Source organism: Callithrix jacchus, chromosome 2, assembly GCF_049354715.1.
Source record: "Callithrix jacchus isolate 240 chromosome 2, calJac240_pri, whole genome shotgun sequence".
Lineage (NCBI taxonomy): Eukaryota > Metazoa > Chordata > Mammalia > Primates > Cebidae > Callithrix > Callithrix jacchus.
In genome coordinates this window covers 11566964-11587626 of record NC_133503.1, presented here as the reverse complement: position 1 = coordinate 11587626, position 20663 = coordinate 11566964, and the positions used below count along the sequence as shown (strand labels likewise).

The window sequence follows — 20663 nt, the reverse complement described above, 5'->3', positions numbered from 1 at the left end:
AAGGCTGCAGTGAGCTGTGATTGCACCACTGCACTCCAGCCTGGCCCACAGAGCAAGACCCCATCTCTAAAAAAATTAAAATAAACCACCCTAGGTCCTGAGCCCCACAGTGCTTGGGGACCAAAAGCTATGGCCATGTTTCCTCATTTTTTTTTTTCTTTTTCAAACTGGAGTGTCACTCTGTGTCACCTAGGCTGGAGTGTGGTGGCGCAGTCTCGGCTCACTGCCTCCTCCATTTTCCGGGTTCAAGTGATTCTCCTGCCTAAGCCTCCTTAGTAGTTGGGATTACAGGCACCTGCCACCACGCCTAGCTAATTTTTGTATTTTTAGTAGAAATGGGGTTTCACCATGTTGGCCAGGCTGGTCTCAAACTCCTGACTTCAGGTAATCCACCTGCCTCAGCCTCCCAAAGATTACAGGCGTGAGCCACTGCACACAGCCATGTTTCCTCTTAAGGGTCTTCATAAGATTATGTGACTACACATTATTTAAAACAATCTGTCTATGCTGTTTGCTCTGGAAAATATGGACAGGATAACTACACAAGTTATGACCCAGCCAGAGTGCTTCTGAATTACCAAATGATGGGTTTCGTTAGAAGAAACCGTGACAATGATGACATGATTAATAGTTTTTTAGCAGAATACCCTCATGCTAAGCCTTCCAAAGCCTGTCTTTTAAACCCTTAGTTTTTCTTCCAGTGATGTCATTTTTGTTTTTGCATACAGAAGATTAGAGGTGACTCTCAGTCACAAAAATATGAAACCATTCACGAAGACCCACAGAAAACCCTAGCGTCCGCTTCGCCTACGGAGCATTTAATTAGTATTTCCTAGATAAGGGACGTCGATGTTCACGGTGAAAGACAGCTATTTTCAGGCGCAGTTTCTCCTGTGCTTTAATTACAGAAAGCACTCCAAAGACCTCCGCCAGCTGCAGCCCTGCCCCTGAGTCCCCGATGAGTTCCAGCGAGTCGGTGAAGAGCCTGACCGAGCTGGTCCAGCAGCCCTGTCCCCCCATAGAGGCAAACAAGGATGGCAAGCCACCGGAGCCCAGTGACCCGCCAGCATCCGACTCCCAGCCCGCAACCCCGCTGCCTCTCTCCGGACACTCAGCCCTCAGCATCCAAGAACTAGTAGCCATGTCCCCGGAGCTGGACACCTACGGCATAACCAAGCGGGTGAAGGAGGTGCTGACGGACAATAACCTCGGTAGGTTCTCCTCTCGGGTGCCGAGTCAGGAGGCAATAGGGAGTTAACAGGAGGAGCGGGGGAAGGGTGGGGCGGGCCCCAGGCTGAGCCAGCCAGAGTCTCAACTTGTGTAGGCACCCGCTAAGAGCATGAAATGCCCTATAGTGGTGAACAGTAAGGAGCGTGAGTTCTGCAGGTCAGTCCCCACCTCCTCCCCACCCTGCACCCCGACGGGGACCTTAGAAGATGAGCACGGGGTCAGAGTGGACTCAGGAAGATCCACTCAGACTGTCTCTTTCTTTTTGCTTTCTTTTCTTTTTTTTTGAGATAGATCTTGCTCTGTTGCCCAGGCTGGAGTACAACGGCACAATCTCAGCTCACTACAACCTCCGCCTCCCAGGCTCAATCGATTCTCGTGCCTCAGCCTCCTGAGTAGCTGGAATTACAGGTGCCTGCCACCACACCTGGCTAATTTTTTTGTATTTTTAGTAGAGACGGGGTTTGCCATGTTGGCCAGGCTGGTCTCGAACTCCTGGCCTCAAGCAATCTGCCCACCTTGGCCTCCCAAATTGTTGGAATCACAGGCATGAGCCATCGTGCCTGGCTTGGATGTATCTCAATAGAGACGGTCTGAGTAAGGCCAGATTCTTGAGGCCACAGTCTGAGACCAGCCTGGGCAACAGAGCAAGACCCTATCTCTCAAAATAAACTTTTTAAATGAGCTGGACATGTTGATGTGCACCTATAGTCCCAGCTACTCAGGAGCCTAAGGTGGGAGGATCACTTGAGCCCAAGAGTTCAAGACCAGCCTGGGCAACATAGCAAGACACCCTTCTCTATAAAAAATTTAAAAATTAGGCCAGGCATGGTGCACATGCCTGGAAACTCAGCACATTGGGAGGCCACAGCAAGAGGATTGCTTGAGTCCAGCCAGTAGTTCGAAACCAGCCTAGGCAGCATGGCGAAACTCTTGTCTCTACAAAAATTAGCCAGGTGTGGTGGTGTGTGCCCACAGGCCTGAGGCAGGAGAATCACTTGAGCCCTGTAGTTTTAAGCTGCAGTGAGCTGTGATCATGCCACTATATACTTCAGCCTGGGTAACACAGTGAGACTCTGTCTCAAAAAAAGAGAGAGAGGCACGCAATGGAGCCCAGCAGCCTCAGTGGGCTCAAGAGCTAGGCAGCGTCCACTCAGCAGCACCAGGACAGTTTAGTGGAAGGTCTGACGGGCCAGGCCTGGATCTCACTCTGCTCACTAAGTCGGCGATGCTGGCCAGGCAGCCCCCATCATCGGATCCCCCTCCACAGAAATGGAATAACCACGCCTGCCTGGGGGCTATGAGTAGCAGCAATTCTAGCACCAGCCCTGGCCAGTCATAATAGTCATTTTTATTTTATCTTGGCTGTTCCTGCTGTGTAGGGAAGCCATCTCCATTTCACAGCCCACCACCAAGGCAGGCAGCCCTGGGAAACTCAGTCTGTCACCCTGCTGTCCCACCATGTGTCAGACCTGGCCTTGGCCAGGCATGTGCTCCAGCCCCCCAGGAGCTTGGCTGGGGTGGGTCTCTATGGTCTGTGTCACTACTCACCAGCTGCTATTATGTAAGAATATTACGGTGTTTCATAATTGGCTGGAGTGCAGTGGCACGATCTTGGCTCATTGCAACCTCCGCCTCCCAGGTTCAGGCGATTCTCCTGCCTCAGCCTCTCCAGTAGCTGGAATTACAGGCGCCTGCCACCACACCCAGCTATCTTTTGTATTTTTAGTCAAGACAGGGTTTCACCATGTTTGCCGGGCTGGTCTTGAACTCCTGACCTCAAGTGTTCACCTCAGCCTCCCAAAGTGCTGGGATTACAGGTGTGGCATGAGCCAGGCATCCGGCCCCTTTTTTTTTTTTTTTTTTTTTTTTTTTTTTTTGAGACAGTGTCTCTCTCTGTCGCTAGGCTGGAATGCAGGGTCACAATCTTGGCTCACCGCCTCCTGGGTTCAGGGAATTCTCCTGCCTCAGCCTCCCGAGTAGCTGAGACTACAGGCACGCGCCGCCACACCCAGCTAACTTTTGTACTTTTAGCTAAGATGGAGTTTCAGCATGCTGCCAAGGCTGTTCTCCAACCGGCCTCAGGTGATCCGCCCGCCTCGGCCTCCCAAAGTGCTGGGATTATAGGCGTGAGCCACCGCGCCGGCCCAGCCTGTCTCGTCATTTTAAACCACCATGCTCCTGCAGTGCGGCGTTGACCAGACAGGGTTCCCTGGTTTAGGCACGTGAAGGGTGGAAACGCACCTTTCTAGCCTTCTTATTTTTATTTATTTATTTATTTTTAAGACAGTCTCGCTCTGTTGCCCCACTGGAGTGCAGTGGCGGGATCTCGGCTCCCTGCAACCTCTGCCTCCCAGGGTTCAAGCGATTCTCCTGCCTCAGCCTCCCGAGTAGCTGGGACTACAGGCACCTGCTACCACGTCTGGCTAATTTTTTTGTCTTTTTAGTAGAGACAGGGTTTCACCACGTTAGCCAGGATGGTCTCAATCTCCTGACCTCGTGATCTGCCCGCCTCGGTCTCCCAAAGTGCTGGGATTACATGCGTGAGCCACCGCACCGGGCCGAGCCTTCTTATTTTTCAAGGGTGGAAGTCAGTCAAAGGGGCAGCGTTCTGCGCAGCGCATGCAAGCACGACCCTACCGGAAGTCAGTTAAAGGGGCAGCGTTCTGCGCAGCGCATGCAAGCACGACCCTACCAAGTGGTTGCAGTTTGTCTGCTACTCATGGAAAGGCCTGTGTGTCTTTCGCTTCTCCCATGGGATGAGAAGAAAAGGAAGGTGGAGCACCATGGCTCACCTGAAGATGACAGGTGGCCTGCAACCCCAGCACTTCAGGAGGCCAAGGCGGGTGGATCACCTGAGGCCGGGAGTTTTAGCCCAATCTGGGCAACAGTGAGACCCTGTCTCTGGAAAAAATAAATTTAAAAAAAAGGGGGCCGACCGTGGTGGCTCATATCTGTAAATCACAGCACTTTGGGAGGCTGAGGCGGGTGGATCACCTGAGATCAGGAGTTCAAGACCAGTGTGGCCAACATGGTGAAACCCCATGTCTACTAAAAATGCAAAAATTAGCCAGGTGTGGTGGCAGGCACCTGTCATCCCAGCTCCTCAGGAGGCTGAGGCAGGAGAACGGCTTGAACCCAGGAGGTGGAGGTTGCAGTGAGCTGAGATCATGCCATTGCACTCCAGCCTAGGGGACAAGAGCGAGACTTCATCTCAAAAAAAAAAAAAAAGAAAAAGAAAAGATCCGAGCATGGTGACTGCTTGGGAGGCTGAACTGGGAGGATCACTGGAGCCCAGGAGGTCAAGATAACATTGAGCCATGATGGCGCCATGTCCTCCAGCCTGGGCAACAGAGCAAGACACTGTCTCAAAAAAATAATTAAAAAAAAAAATGCGGGGGAGTAGCTGACTTCCACTTAAGTTTGCTCAATGATCTGATAGCCTAGGGGTCATGCCAGCTTGTCCACTGGAAGCCTCCCACCCGTCGTCTGTACGGTGCGACAACCAAACAGACTGGGATAAAGTGTCGTCCTATCAGTGAGACCTTGTAAATTAAGTCAGTTCATAAAAATAGACTGTAGCTGTTGATCTGAAAAAATGGCTAAGTCCCACGTGTTCATCAGTTATTGAAATGTGCAGGGATTCCTAGACTTGAGTCACCTCTCACTTCATAGCTTGTCACACATCCAAGGAAGCAGGCCCGATGCATCACTGCCACCCACCCCCGTACAGGAAGTGGCATTTCATGTAAATGTTGAAAATCAGAGAGGGTCTAGCTCTGTGGCCTAGGCTGGATGGAGTGCATAGCACGTGACAGCTCCCTGCAGCCTTGAACTCCTGGGCTCAAGCAGTCCTCCCACCTCAGCCTACCGAGTAGCTGGGACCACAGGCACACGCCCCCAAATCTGGCTAATTTTATAGAGATGGGGTTTCCCATATTGCCCGAGCTGGTCTCAAACTCCTAGGCTCAAGTGATCCACCCACCTCAGCCTCCCAAAGTGCTGGGATTACAGGGGAAAGTCTCATTTTAAGCGCTGATAAGTGGCAAGATCGCAGTTACAAGATTGCGAACATTGAGATCTGATGCTTGGCCTTATCACCCATGCCACTGTCATTGTGGAGTTTTCGTCGATGTTGGGTGAGGGTTTGTAGCTTTCTTCACGTTCTCAAAGGGGTCTGTAGCCCAAAAGCAATTAAAATTAAAAGTCATGGCTGGGACTAAGAGTCATACAGATAATCTTCCAAGAATAATCATGGTTTTTTCCCCCATTCAACTGGGAGGCTGAAGCAAAAAGCAAGTAGCGATTCATATTTATTGCTTTCCTGAAGATAGCAAGCTCCTTGGAATGAAAATAGATTCGTTCGCCATGTTAGCATTAAACAAAATTTACTTACAACAACTGCAAAAAAAAAAAATCATAAGGACTTGGGACATTTATAGGCGAGAGAGTTTGAAAGGCAGAGAAACCACAGATTTAAAAATCAGTAAATTTATCTTTGAGTTTAAAAAGACAAAGCCAGGCAGGGTGGTGCGTACCTGTAATCCCAGCTACTCAGGACGCTGAGATGGAACAGTTGCTTGAGGCCAGGAGTTCAAGTCCAACCTGGGCAATGTAGCAAGACCCTGTTTCTTTAGGAAAATAAAAAAACACTAATAAGAAATTAATTTCTCAACTTCAGAGTTTTCCAGGCAGTCATCTTTTACTTGGAGGCCCCTTCTTAGAAGCTGCTGTGGGGTGTTTCTGATTCACAGGATGTGAGCCGCAGAGAGAACTAGCCAGCCCTCTGCCGCCTCCCTGCCCCAGACCGGGAGAGGTGCTCTGATCTGTACGCGTTATGGGGTTAAACGCTGGCCCCACTGATCCCAATCTCCACTTCCACCTAATAAGTCCTGTTCATTCAAGTACTCCCATCAGGCCATCAGGTTCTCACTGATCCCAATTTGTACCTCTAAACCGGCAGCGGAATGGCCCTCAGAGAAGTGAGCCTTTCTGAGCTCCCGGCAAGCATTGCCCATTCAATGCGGCTGTGCTCTCCAGAGCGAAATGTCCTCTGATCAGCCTCTGAAGTGGGCTACCTCTCCCTGCCTGGGAGAAGAAAAGGTATTTGGGAAGAGCTTTTGATCCTCTTCCAGCTATTTTATTTAGCAAAGGCAAAAGCCAACCTTGGAATTGGAATTGGCCTGCCTCTCAGCAAAGCAGAGCTGGGCAGCTCTCTCTCCTCCATCCAGCTGTGATTGTGGGTTGTGTGTCCTGTTTTCTTAGCAAGACCTGATAACCTTGCTAATTGCAGAAGGAGACGCAGGCTGCCCTCTGATTTAAGATTGTCCGAGAGAGGTCTCCTGTTTGTTGTGTGACGTCCTGAGCTCTGGCTTAGGCATTTCACTGCCTTTGAGAAATGCCACAGGTGGTAGCGTGACCTCAGCACATACAAAGCCTGAAGGCTTTTTCTTTCTTTTTTTTTTTTTTTGAGACACGGTCTCTCTCTGTTGCCCAGGCTGGAGTGCAGTAGTGCAATCATAGCTCACTGCAGCCTCAACTTCCTGGGCTCGAGCAATCTTCCCATCTCAGCCTCCCAAGTAGCTGGAACTATAGGTATGTATCACCACACCTGGTTAATTTTTGTGTGTGTGTATTTTTGTAGAGACTGAGTCTTGCTATGTTGCCCAGGCTGGTCTCAAACCCCTGAACTCAGGTGATCCTCCTGCCTCAGCCTCCCAGAGGCCCTTCTGGCCCCCACACCCAGCTGAATCCTTAAGAGAAACATCATTGGTTGGGCACCTGCAATCCCAAGCACTTTGGGAGGCCAAGGCGGGTGGATCACCTGAGGTCAGGAGTTCGAGACCAGACTGGCCAACATGACAAAACCCTGTCTCTATTAAAAATACAAAAATTAGCCAGCCGTGGTGGCATGTGCCTATAGTCCCAGCTACTCAGGAGGCTGAAGCAGAAGAATCACTTGAACTTGGGAGGCAGAGGTTACAGTGAACTGAGATTGCACCACTGCACTCCAGCCTGGGTGACGGAGCAAGACTCCATCTCAAAAAAGAAAAAGAGAGAAACATCTTTAGTTATGTGTACGAAGAATGCAAGGGCAATGCCAGCTCCCTCGCCAGCAGAGTATATTAGAAGTCTGGTTGAAAATGTATTTCTACCACACACTTGCTGTAAGCTAGGACATCGCCAGCCCAACGCTGGGCCTTTAAAGTCCTGCATCTTAACCGTGACATATACTTGTCCCCTCGGATCCCTGGCTCTCGGTGATGATAGCTGTCTCGCTTCTGTTTTCTCTGTAGGCCAGCGTTTGTTTGGGGAAACCATCTTAGGGCTCACCCAAGGCTCTGTCTCTGACCTCCTTGCCCGCCCAAAACCCTGGCATAAGCTCAGTCTGAAAGGACGGGAGCCCTTCGTCCGGATGCAGCTGTGGCTGAACGACCCCAACAATGTGGAGAAGCTGATGGACATGAAACGGATGGAGAAGAAAGGTAAGTCGCCCAGCTCCGCCCTGGCCGGCTGCGTCCTCATTCACAAACAGGCTGTTTCTCTCAAATCCTTCACACACAGCTGATGGAGGGACTGACCCATGACCAGGGCACCGGAGGACAGGGCAAAAAAAATATGTTTTGATGGTCATCAGCTAATGAGTATCTAAGAGGGCTGGAAATGTTTGTAACTTTCTGTCTCCAGCAGCCTGAATCTAAAGACTTTTTTAGCACTGGGAGCACTTTTAACCAAGGAGATCGGAACAGCGCTGGGGGTGCTGCGTTTCGTTTTTGTGTTGTGTGGGTGGCTGATCCGGCTATTACAGCATTTACTGCGCATGTGCCATGCGGCTGGAGGCTTTCCTTTGTTACCAGAGAGAGAATTAAGAAATGCATTTTGTAGGCCCGGCATGGTGGCTCATGCCAGTAATCTCCGCATTTTGGGAGGCTGAGGCAGGCAGATCTCTTGAGGTCAGGAGTTCAAAACCAGCCTGGTCAACGTGGCAAAACCCTGTCTCTACTAAAAAAAATAATAATTACCCAGGCAACGTGGCACGTGCCTCTGTAACCCCAGCTACTTGGGAGGCTGAGGCACAAGAATCATTTGAACCCCGGAGGTGGTGAGCAGAGATTGAGCCACCGTATTCCAGCCTGGATGACAGAGCACGACCCTATCTCAAAAAAAAAAAAAAAACCTGCATTTTGTAGATCAAGAAACAGAGGTTCAGAGAGGTTCATTGCCTCCACCAAGGTCACCCGGTGTGGAAAGTGACAGAGCAAACTCCTGCCACACTGATCTCTCTCCCGCTGTTATTTTCCAGCCTCTGGGGATCCAGTCTCCCTAAAGGGATAACCCCACATGCACCCACATGTCAGCTTGAATGTGGATTCGCATTCTTCTTGCAGCCTGCAGGGTTCAGCGTAGGAAAAGTGCCCAAAGCCAGGTGTGCTGTGCCTCGTGGTTTGCAGTTCCTAAAATCTGGTCCTCACCAGTGAGTCTGCCCCTCAGGAACCCTCAGTCCTCAGGTCACCCACAGTGCTGGGAGCTGACTGGGCGGCTGAATGCATCCCTCAGAGGCAGAGACCGGGAACCAGCTGCTGCTGGTCTGACCATAACAAGCTAGGCACGGTGGCTCACCCTTGTAATCCCAGCACCTTAGGAGGCCAAGGTGGTTGGATCACCTGAGGTCAGGAGTTCAAGACCAGCCTGACCAGCATGGAAAAACCCTGTCTCTATTAAAAATACAAAACTAGCCGAGTAGCTGCCTGTAATCTCAGCTACTTGGGAGGTTGAGGCAGGAAAATCGCTTGAACATGGGAGGCAGAGGTTGCAGTGAGCTGAGATCCTGCCATTATACCCCAGCCTGGGCAACAAGAGCAAAATTCCATCTCAAAAAAAAAGTGGTGCCCACCCTCCATCATCAGCTCACGTAGAGAATCTTAACTAAGAGTGGGCATCCCAAGAGCCGGGCGCAGTGGCTCATGCCTGTAATCCCAGCACTTTGTGATCCGAGGTGGGTGGATCACTTGCGGTCCAGAGTTTGAGACCAGCCTGGGCAACATGGTAAAACCTTGTCTCTATTGAAAAATACAAAAATCAGCCAGGTATCATGGCACACTCCTGTAATCCCAGCTACTGGGGAGGCTGAGGCAGGAGAATCACTTGAACCCAGGAGGAGGAGGTTGCTGTCAGCCAAGATCACGCCACTGTACTCCAGCCTGGGCAGCAGAGCAAGACTTCATCTCAAAAAAATAAAAATAAAGACTGGGCATCCCAGGCTCCTGAGGGGCTCTGCCCCACCCCACCCCACCCACACACAGCATCTAAGCCAGGGGTGGGTACGGAACTCAGGGCTGTCGGTTCTTAATTCACCCAGAAATTGCAGCCAAGCATCACCTTTCTCACCCAACTCAGGAAAGGGCTGCAGAAGGAGAGAGAGTCTCTGGTGCCTCTTTCAGGAAACCTGTGAGGGTTCCTTTATCATAATAAGAGGCTTCTATTTTCTGCGTACTGCCCTGTTTGCCGGACACGGTGTTAAGACTGCTCTCCATCCACATGACTCTCTGTCCTATGTAAATGTCCTTATCCAGGAAATAAATATGAACCTTGGGGCCTCATGCAGCCTAGCAGATTTCAATAGCTGTTCTCAGTAGGGAGCAGGAATTCAAACTCAGGGCTGTTGGATTTCAAAGCAGGTGATCTTAAACATACATCTGCTGCCTCTCTGCTGTGAGCTGCCCTCCTGGAACCCAGGGCGCTGCTGCTGCCCACTGATGACCTGCCCAGGTGGTGGCCTCTGCCCCATTCAGGGCCCCTTTGGTGGGCTCTGGCCTGCCCTCGGGTGTGTAGTCTAAGGCTCTACGGTATCGAAGGCAGCACTGTAAGCTGCAGAGGCCTGGTGCCTCATTGCCCCCCCAAAAGTTTTCAACTTCCTTTCCGTTTTTCTTTTTTTTTAAAGGGACAAGGTCTCCCTATATTGCCCAGGCTGATCTTGAACTCCTGGCCTCAAGCAATCCTCCCATCTTGACCTCCCAAAGCACTGGGATTATAGGCATGAGCCACTGCATCTGGCCCTTTCAACATCTTATTATGGGAAATTTCCAACATAAACAAAAGGAGAGAAAACCCAATATATCCGTGCGAGTCTCCTGTTATCTCCCCTCACCCAAGCAGCGTGAAGCTTCCTGCACTCGCCAGGAGGCAGCCCTCGCCCTCAGGAGGGAGGAGGCCCTGACAGCCCCACTGCCTGCTGTGTTTCTCACCCTGGGCTGGTAGGAAAGGACCTTAGTCCCCCCAGATACATCTCCAGAGCTTCCCAGGTCCCCATCTTTCCCTCTGCACGGGCTCAGGGCGCCCTCTTGTGTTACAAATGAGTTACTGTTTCTGCACCACCCAGACCCTTCCAAAGATGCCCAGGGCCTCCAAAGCCGCTGTGGTCCCAGGGCCTTCTCTTCACTCCTGGGGGTGCTGGCCACAAGGGCTGTTCCCTAGACAGGCCTTCTTCCACCCCCTTGGAGGACCAGGTGCCCAGCCTGTCGGGCACAGCCCTGTAGCCCTTCCTCCATCCCACGATGCCTCTGCTCCCACCAGACCTTGGCCAGTCATCTGTCCCCTGGGAGGGAGCTGGAGGGATCCAACCCCTTTCTCTAGATCCAGCAGCTCTGACTCCGCTGTTTTGGTTTTCTCTGGGGAAGATTTACTTTCTCAGTTGCTTCCTAGTTAAAGAACTCCCTTGCCTAAACTGGCTTTTGTTGTTGGCGTTGTTGTTTTGAGATGGAGTTTTGCTCTTGTTGCCCAGGCTGGAGGGCAGTGGTGTGATCTCAGCTCACTACAACCTCCACCTCCCAGGTTCAAGCAATTCTCCTGCCGCAGCCTCCCAAGTAGCTGGAATTACAGGCATGCACCACCACGCCCGGCTAATTTTTTTGTATTTGTGGTAGAGGTGGGGTTTCACCATGTTGGCCAGGATGGTCTTGTAATCCGCCCACCTCGGCCTCCCGGAGTGCTGGGATTATAGGCATGAGCACTGCACCTGGCCCCCATTTGTTTTTACAGAGAGTAGCGGCGCAGCTGTCGTGCACTGTTGCAGCCTCCACATTCTGGGCTTATCCATCTTCCCGCCTCAGCCACCTGAGGAGCTGGAACTACAGGTGCACGCCACCACACCTGGCTAATTTTTAAATATTTTGTCGGGGCAGGGTCTTGCTATGTTCTCCAGACTGGTCTCCAGCTCCTGGGCTCAAGCGATCCTCCCACCTCAGCTTCCCAAAGTGCATAGATTACAGGCGTGAGCCACCATGCCTGGCAGTGTCCTTCAAGGTACAGTTTAAATGTCATCTCTGGCCGGGTGTGGTGGCTCACACCTGTAATCCAAGCACTTTGGAGGCCAAGTTGGGCGGATCACCTAAGGTCGGGAGTTCAAGACCAGCCTGCCAACATGGTGAAACCCTGTCTTTTATTTAAAAAGAAAAAAAAAGTCATCTCTTCTGAGCAACTTCCCCTGCCCCTCCCCAGGCCTGGCGGAGGAAGTCTTCTCAGTATCCTCACACTCCCTTGCACTTACCTCACCCCACTTTTCACTTGCTGTGAACATCTCTCTGGATACTTCTCTGCATCCCCCACTTAACTGTTAAGTGGTGCAGGGACAGATGAGGATCTCACATTCCATCACAGCAGGTCCTTGGTGGGCGTGTGCTGGTGACAGAATGGCTCTCATCTTCATGCTGTGTTTTTCGTTTTGTTTGAGATGGACTCTTGCTCTGTCACCCAGGCTGGAGTGCAGTGGCACGATCTCAGCTCATTGCAACCTCCACCTCCTGGGTTCATGCAGTTCACCTCCCTTAGCCTCCCGAGCAGCTGGGATTACAGGCATCCACCACCATGCCCAGCTAATGTTTATATTTTTAGTAGAGATGAGGTTTCACTTTGTTGGCCAGGCTGGTCTTGAACTCCTGACCTCAAGAGATCTGCCCGCCTCGGCCTCCCAAAGTGCTTGGATTACAGGCGTGAGCCACCACGCCCGGCCTTATCTTAGTGTTTTGAGATGCTCTGTGCAAAGTCCTGCAAGCTGGCACTATGCCATCCCACTAGCGGGGACCGGGGATTGGGGCTGCTGTCCCAGCTGGGCCTGACCTCAGTCTGCCATCTCTCCCTCCCCAGCCTACATGAAGCGGCGGCACAGCTCAGTCAGTGACACTCAGCCCTGCGAGCCACCCTCCGTCGGCACCGAGTACAGCCAGGGCGCCAGCCCCCAGCCCCAGCACCAGCTGAAGAAACCCCGGGTGGTGCTGGCCCCTGAGGAGAAGGAGGCCCTGAAACGAGCGTATCAACAAAAGCCATACCCGTCACCAAAAACCATCGAAGACCTCGCCACCCAGCTTAACCTGAAAACCAGCACGGTCATCAACTGGTTTCACAACTACAGGTACGCCGGGTCCCAGGGAGCAACCGATTGGCCTGGGGAAGGGGCCAATCTCTCCTGAGCCGCCGTGACGCACAGGGGTAATGCTCCAGGGGCTGGGAGCTCAGTCATTGGTCGGTTCATTGGTCCCGTAGGTTTTTTTTTCCTTTTGAGATGGAGTTTCAATCTTGTTGCCCAGGCTGGAGTGCAATGGCACAATCTTAGGTCTCTGCAACCTCTTCCTCCCGGGTTTAAGTGATTCTCCTGCCTCAGCCTCCTAGATAGCTCGGATTACAGGCATGTGCCACCATGCCCGGCTAATTCCTATATTTTTAGTAGAGATGGGGTTTTGCTGTGTTGGTCAAGCTGGTCTCGAACTCCTGACCTCAGGTGATCCACCCACCTCGGCCTCCCAAAGTGCTGGGATTACAGGCGTGAGCCACAGCACCTGGCGATTCCTTAGGTTTTACTGGAGGTTTTAACTCCAGAGATATAAGGCCATGTCCCATCTAGTCACTGTCACATAGTTAGACAGGTGGTATCTGCCATGACCCAGAAGGAAAATCACCTCTCAGTTACATCATTTAATAAGGGAGAGAATAGATATTCATGGTTCAAGAGGAGTGAAACTTCTGTGGTTGAGTGCATATACACATACATATTCTGTGTGTGTATGGTGTGTGTGTGTGGGGTGTGTGTGTGGTGTGTGGTATGTGTGGTGTGTGTGGTGTGTGTGTGTGGTGTGTGTGGTGTGGTGTGTGTGTGGTGTGTGTGTGGTGTGTGGTGTGTGTGGTGTGTGTATGTGGTGTGTGTGTGGTGTGTGTGTGTGGTGTGTGTGTGGTGTGCGTGTGGTGTGTGTGGTGTGTGCGTGTGGTGTGCGTGTGGTGTGTGTGGTGTGTGCGTGTGTGGTGTGCGTGTGGTGTGCGTGTGGTGTGTGTGGTGTGTGTGTGGTGTGTGTGTGGTGTGTGGTGTGTGTGTGGTGTGTGGTGTGTGTGTGTGGTGTGTGTGTGTGGTGTGTGTGTGGTGTGTGTGTGTGGTGTGTGTGTGGTGTGCGTGTGGTGTGCGTGTGGTGTGTGTGCGTGTGGTGTGTGTGCGTGTGGTGTGTGTGTGTGGTGTGTGTGTGGTGTGTGTGGTGTGTGTGGTGTGTGTGTGTGGTGTGTGTGTGGTGTGTGTGTGTGGTGTGTGTGTGGTGTGTGTGTGTGGTGTGTGTGTGTGGTGTGTGTGGTGTGTGTGTGGTGTGTGTGTGTGGTGTGTGTGTGTGGTGTGTGTGGTGTGTGTGTGGTGTGTGTGTGTGGTGTGTGGTGTGTGTGTGTGGTGTGTGGTGTGTGTGTGTGGTGTGTGGTGTGTGTGTGTGGTGTGTGTGTACATGTTTTTTGTTTTAGAGACAGGGCTTGCTCTGTCACCCAGGCTAGTTGCAGTGGTACGATCATAGCTCACTGCAGCCTCGAACTCCTGGGCTCAGGCAGTCCTCCCACCTCAGCCTACCGAATAGCTAAGACACCAAGGCACCACCATGCCTGCTGACTTTTTATAGAGATAGGGGTCTCACTGTGTTGCCCAAGCTGGTCTCAAACTCCTGGCCTCAAGCCATCCTCCTACCTCAGCCTCCCAAAGCCTTGGGATTATAGGCATGAGCCACCGTACCTGGCCTGAACTTTTATTTCTTAGTGATTTTATAATGCTTTCTCTGGGTCTTCTGCCATGTTATCTTTCAAATTAGTTTGATTAGTTTTGTAGTTAAATAAATTAAGTCATTTAAGACCTGTGCTTTTGGGAAAGTTCATGAGTTAATGAAGACAGATTGAGTATCTTCTAGATCTCAGATTCTGAGCTAAGTGTTTCACCGAGTTATATCACTTAATCCTCACAGCTCAGAACTGTGTATGAGAAACCATATTCTCTTGGTGTTTTTTTTTCTTTTGAGAGGCAGTCTCACTTTGTTGCCCAGGCTAGAGTACAGTGGCGCGATCTCAGCTCACTGCAATCTCCACCTCCCAGGTTCAAGTGATTTTCCTGCCTCCGCCTACCAAGTAGCTGGAATTACAGGCATCCACCACCACACCCGGCTAATTTTTGTATTTTTAGTGGTGATGGGGTTTCACCATGTTGGCCAGGCTGGTCTTGAACTCCTGACCTCAGGTGATCTGCCCACCTCAGCCTCCCAAAGTGCTGGGATTACAGGCATGAGCCACCGCACCTGGCCAGTTCTCTTCATTCTACAGATGAAAAATACCAAACTCAGAGGAGCTAAGGAGGTCAGGGCCCAGTGCTGTCTTGGTAGAACAAAGTAGGCTGGGATGAAGTATTTGGAGTCGATCCAGGAAACCCACTGACGGATGCTGAGTTGCTGATCATAGCTATAACCACACTCTCTAGCGCTAGAAAGCAAGACTTCTGGGACCTGATGGAAATCCCTAAGCTAGTCCCTTGCCAATTACCATCTCAGTTGCTGCTTCCCATTTTTCTTAGGGCACAATAATACTGGGGTAGGCGCGCCTGGTTCAACCAAGGTGATCATATGCAGGTGTAGCTGATGGCAGTGGGCCATCCCAGCTGTGCACCTGACACAGTCACAGCACAGGTCACAGTCAGGCTGGAGGGGAAGCCGTGTGTCTCACCGGGTCCTCCCCCATAAGGTCCGCTGGAATTCCTGAAGGGGCCCAGTAAACCACCCAGGCTCTCAACAAATTGGGAACTTTTTAAATATTAGGTGGGAGCCCAAATCACACCTTTATTGCCCATAAAGGCAAAGTCACAAGATGCTGCTCATTGTGAGAGCTGAGCACACCTGCTACATGGACCCTAGACCCAGGCAAAGTTCCCCACGGTGGCAGCCCTGCCCCAGAACAGGCATCCCCATGTGTGATCTGCCTCCCATGAGGACAAAGTCCAGACTTAGTCAGGCATGGTAACACATGCCTGTAGCCCTGGCTACTCAGGAGGCTGAGGTGGGAAGATCACTTGAGCCCAGGAGCCGGAGGTTGCAGTGAACTGAGATCATACCAGTGCACTCCAGTCTTGAGTGATAGAGCCAGACCCTGTCTCAAAAAAAGAAAGAAAGTCCAGGAGCTGCACAGCCAGTTTCTTCAGGCCAAATTTAGCAATCTGAGCAAAACAGAGGCAGAGGGGGCAGCAGATAGAACAGTGCAGCTGCCTCTCCTGGGAAGGAATGAAGCAGAATGAAGGAAATGAAGGGGATGTGGACAGGGGTTTCCTGGAGCCTCTCCTGGCTGGGTGCCCTGTCATCCCACTTCCACTTCCTTTTTTTTTTTTTTCTTTTTGAGTTGGGAGTCTCCCTTTGTCACCCAGGCTGGAGTTCAGTGGCTCCATCACAGCTCACTTCAACCTCCGCCTCCCAGGTTCAAGCAATTCTCCTGCCTCAGCCTCCTGAGTAGCCAGGATTATAGGCACACGCCACCGCACCTGGCTCATTATTTGTATTTTTAGTAGAGACTGGGTTTCACCATGTTGGCCAGGCTGGTCTTGAACTCCTGACCTCAGGTGATCCACCCGCCTCGGCCTCCCAAAGTGCTGGGATTACAGGCGTGAGCCACTGAGCCTAGCCACCGTTTCCACTTTCTAGCCACAAAGGTGCATGCACTTGGAAGTATCCTGCAAGTCCGGTCCGTCTTAGGCATGTGTGATAACTCTCTCTAATACAGATGCATGCAAAGCCCCATGTTACCCTCTGGCATAGATGCTAGCACTTAGACAGACAGCTCCAAAACCATGTTCCCTGCCCCTGCTGGGGCCACGTTTGTTTCCCAAGTCCCCCAACAGGCCTTAGGTGTGGGGCAGCCACTGCCTACTGGCCAGGTTACACCCCCTCGGGTTCCTCCATTTGCTGCTCGTCTTGCTGGTCTTCTGACAACCAGTCCATACCCATCACACTGTATAGTCTGTATCACTGTGGAGATGCCTCTTTTGTGCATTTTAGCACCAGCAGATTTAATGGTACACTTGTGGGAAAGATAGAGACGGGGAAAGAAGAAGAATACCAGTAGGACCTCAAAACTTAGTACATAAAATTTAGTAATTACAGGTCTAGGCCGGGTGCAGTGGCTCTAGCCCAATCCCAGCACTTTGGGAGGCCCGAGGCAGGTGAATCACTTGAGGTCAGGAGTTCGAGACCAGCCTGGCCAACGTGGCAAAACCTCGTCTCTACTAAAAATACAAAAATTAGCCTCACGTGGTGACGCGTCCCTGTAACCCCAGCTGCTCAGGAGGCTGAGGCAGGAGAATCGCTTGAACTTGTGAGGCAGAGGTTACAGTGAGCCAGGATCACACCGCTGCACTCCAGTCTGGGTGACACAGTGAGACTCTGCCTCAAAGAAATAAATGAATCTCCGGTCTGGATCTAGTGTGAACAATTAACAAATGAATTCCTTTCAAAAATAACTCCTCAACAAAGCAGGCTGGGTTGAGTCAAACATGGGATCCAAGAGATGAGTTTTAGCTGCAGAGATCTGGAAAAAGTCATGGACGAGGTCTGAGATGAGCAGGGTCTTGAAAGGCGGATTGGAGTAGAGAAGAATTTTATAAGCAACAAAACAGGTGGAAGGAGAAATGAAGGGCGGGGCTCAGTGGCTCGTGCCTAGAACCCCTATACATTGGGAGGTGGAGGCAAGAGGATGGCTTGAGGCCAGGAGTTCAAGACCAGCCTAGGCAACATAGTGAGCCCCTGTCTCTACCAAAAAAAAAATAATAATAAAATAATAAAAATAAATGAAGGAGAAGTGAGCGTTCAGTATTGGCATGAAGTCGCTTGTATAAGATGACCCAGCAGGGCCGGGCATGGTGGCTCATGCCTGTAATCCTAGCACTTTGGGAGACCAAGGTGGGTGGATCACCTGAGGTCGAGACTTTGAGACCAACCTGGCCAACATGGAGAAACCCCATCTCTACTAAAAATGCAAAAATTAGCTAGGTATGGTGGTGCATGCCTGTAAACCCAGCTACTCCAGAGGCTGAGGCAGGAGAATCACTTGAACCCAGGAGGGGGAGGTTGCAGTGAGCAGAGATCACACCATTGCACTCCAGGCTGGGCAACAGAGTGAAACTCCGTCTCAAAAAATAAAACCACCCACCCAGCAGGCCAGGGGCAGAGCAGAGATGCAAACTGACTGTTTTCTCCAAGGTTTTGGTTATTTCACTAAATGCTTCATACAGATCAGCCCGCCATCCTCCCCACCGCAGCTTCCCGCACACTGGATGTGTTAAATCCCTAACCAAGAACGTAGTTTTTTACATTCTTTTCTCGGGAGGTGAACAGGAAAAGCTGATTTTCTTTCCTCATGCCCCAGTGGAACCCTCGGGGAATAACATTTGGTGTCAGTTTTTGCTCCCTCAAAAAAAACAAAGTTTTATTTCTTCCTATCCGTTCACTTTAAGGGAATTAGGAATATCTCAGGCTAAAGGGAAATAGAAGTATCTCAGGCTAGGCTGGGCACAGCCTGTAATTCCAGCACTTGGGAAGGCTGAGACGGGTGGATCACCTGAGGTCAGGAGTTCAAGACCAGCCTGGCCAACATGGTGAAACCCGGTCTCTACTAAAATACAAAAAATTAGACAAGTGTGGTGGCACATGCCTATAGTCCCAGTTCAGGAGGCTGAAGCAGGAGAATCATTTGAACCCAGGAGGTGGAGGTTGCAGTAAGCCAACATCATACCACTGCACTCCAGCCTGGCGACAGAATGAGACTCTGTCTCAAAAAAAAACAAGGCTGGGCACAGTGGCTCACACCTGAATCCCAGCACTTTGGGAGGCCGAGGCGGATGGATCACGAGGTCAGGCATTCAAGACCAGCCTGCCCAACATAGTGAAACCACGTCTCTACCAAAAATACAAAAAATTAGCCAGACATGGTGACAGGCACCATGTGATCCCAGCTACTCAGGAGGCTGAGGCAGGAATATTGCTTGAACCCAGGAGGCAGAGGTTGCAGTGAGGTGAGATCATGCTACTCCACTCCAGCCTGGGCAACAGAGTGAGACTCTCTCTCAAAAAAAAAAAAAAAAGAAGACTGAAGTTTTCTTGTTTCTCATAGAGTGCCATCCCTATGAGGTTAACCAACTTGTGCAAGGTGCACAGTTAGTAAGCAGCCAACCCAGGTGTGCCTGCTTCCAAAACGCCTATACTCTTGTTTTGGGTCTGGCTGGGACCAAACCTTCACTACCCATCTAGCTTCCCACCTCCCCCACCAAAGTGGGTGGGGTGGAGGGTTTCACCCCAACTAGCAGTCTCTCTGCCAAGGAGCTTGAAAGCCACAGAGTCCAGGAACCTATTCACAGAAACCACCATTTCCCCAGCTCCCAAAATAGCCCCCGGGAAGGGGGAAAGACTTAAGACACCTTAGAACCTCTGAGGGGCTTCTCAGAACTTTTCCTTTCTGAACCAGAGCTCAGAAACCTTTCAGGACAAGGTTCCTCACTCATTGCACACAGGAACCAAAGAACTACACAGCAGATTCACAATCCCTTGCACCCCGCCAGAGTCTGACACCCTGGGCTGAGCTACAGTGGAATCCTCCCCAGGGGAGACCCCACAGCCAGCACAGGGCCCAGCACAGAGTAGGCACCCAGAAAACGTTTTTGTTTTTTTTTTCCCTGAGACAGGGTCTTGCTCTGTCACCCAGACTGGAGTGCAGTCGCACAGTCTCAGCTCACTGTAAACTCTGCCTCCCAGGTTCAAGCGATTCTCCTGCCTCAGCCTCCTGAGTTGCTGGGATTACAGGTGTGCCCCTCCATGCCCAGCTAAGTTTTGTTATTGTTAGTAGAGACAGGATTTCACCATGTTGGCCAGGCTGGTCTCAAATGCTGGGCATCAAGCAGTCTGCCCTCCTCAGCCTCCCAAAGTGCTGGGATTACAGGTGTGAGCCACCACACCTGGCCTCAGAAAGCCTTATTGGCTGGGCTTGGTGGCTTATACCTGTAATAGCAATACTCTGGGAGGCCAAGGCAGGAGGATCACTTCAGCCCAGGAGGACGAGGTTGCAGTAAACTATGATTGTACCCCTGCACTCCAGCCTGAGAAAAATCATGAGACCCTCTCCCTACAAAATTTAAAAAATTAGCCAGGCACAGTGGCACACACCTGTGGTCCTAGCTACTCAGGAGGCTGAGGCAGGAGGATCACCTGAACCCAGAAAGTGGAGGCTGCAGGGAGCTATGATAACATAGCTATCTGTCTGCTGAGACAGAGCAAGACACTGCCTTTGAGTAAAATAAGAAAAAGAGAAAAGGAGAAAATACAGACTTTGGTGGAATTCCACCCTACCCTGTACAAGCCCCCAACCAACCTGACCTTCTGTGGCTCAGAAATTAAAACTGTCACTTGGTCCAATAATTGGTTCTGTCTCCTGAAGTCCTGGTGAGGGTCCAGCGGTCAGCGAGCAGTTTCATTGGTGAATTCAGCCAGCCTTCATGACTGCACGCCAGGCACCAGTGCAGGGCCGGAGTGTGCAAAGAATGAATGGGACCTTGCCTTTCTCCGTCTAGTTGGAGCGGGTGGGATGGGATGGAGGAAGTGCCATTCAGTAAGAGCCCTGGCCAGAAGTGGTGGCTCATGCCTGTAATCCCAGCACTTGAGGAGGCCCAGGCAGGAAGACTGCTTGAGCCCAGGAGCCTCCAGACCAGCCTGGGCAAAAAAATCTCTATACAAAACTTAAACATTCGCAAGCATAGTGACACACTTCTGGTCCTAGCAGCTACTCGGGAGACTGAGATGGGAGGATCACGAGCCCAGTAGTTAGAGGCTATGGTGAGCTGTGATGGCACCACTGCCCTCAGCCAGGGTGACAGAGCCAGACCTTGTTTCAAAAAGGTTTTTGAAAAATAAGTGGCCAGGTGCAGTGGCTCATACCTGTCATCCCAGCACCTTAGGAAGCTGAGGAGGAGGGAGGATCACCTGAGGTCAGGAGTTTGAGACCAGCCTGACCAACGTGGCGAAACCCCATCTCTACTAAAAATGCAAAAATTAGCCGAATGTGGTGGTGCGCGCCTGTAATCCCAGCTGCTCAGGAGGCTGAGGCAGGAGAATCGCTTGAACCCGGCA

The 20663-nt window shown here is 51.3% G+C and overlaps 1 protein-coding gene across 8 annotated transcripts in view; it reads left to right on the top strand.

The window, feature by feature from the left end:
• CUX1 (cut like homeobox 1) overlaps positions 1–20663 on the top strand; it is a 463251-nt gene that overhangs the window by 408736 nt on the left and 33852 nt on the right. For 5 of the 8 annotated variants that reach the window (XM_078355583.1, XM_078355578.1, XM_035280569.3 and 2 more), the window contains 3 exons: positions 909–1211; positions 7524–7712; positions 12370–12634. The exons of the other annotated variants lie outside the window; for them this stretch is intronic. In XM_078355583.1, the coding sequence (XP_078211709.1) occupies positions 909–1211; positions 7524–7712; positions 12370–12634 (757 nt within the window). The remainder of the gene's footprint in view (positions 1–908; positions 1212–7523; positions 7713–12369; positions 12635–20663) is intronic. 8 annotated transcript variants of the gene reach the window in all.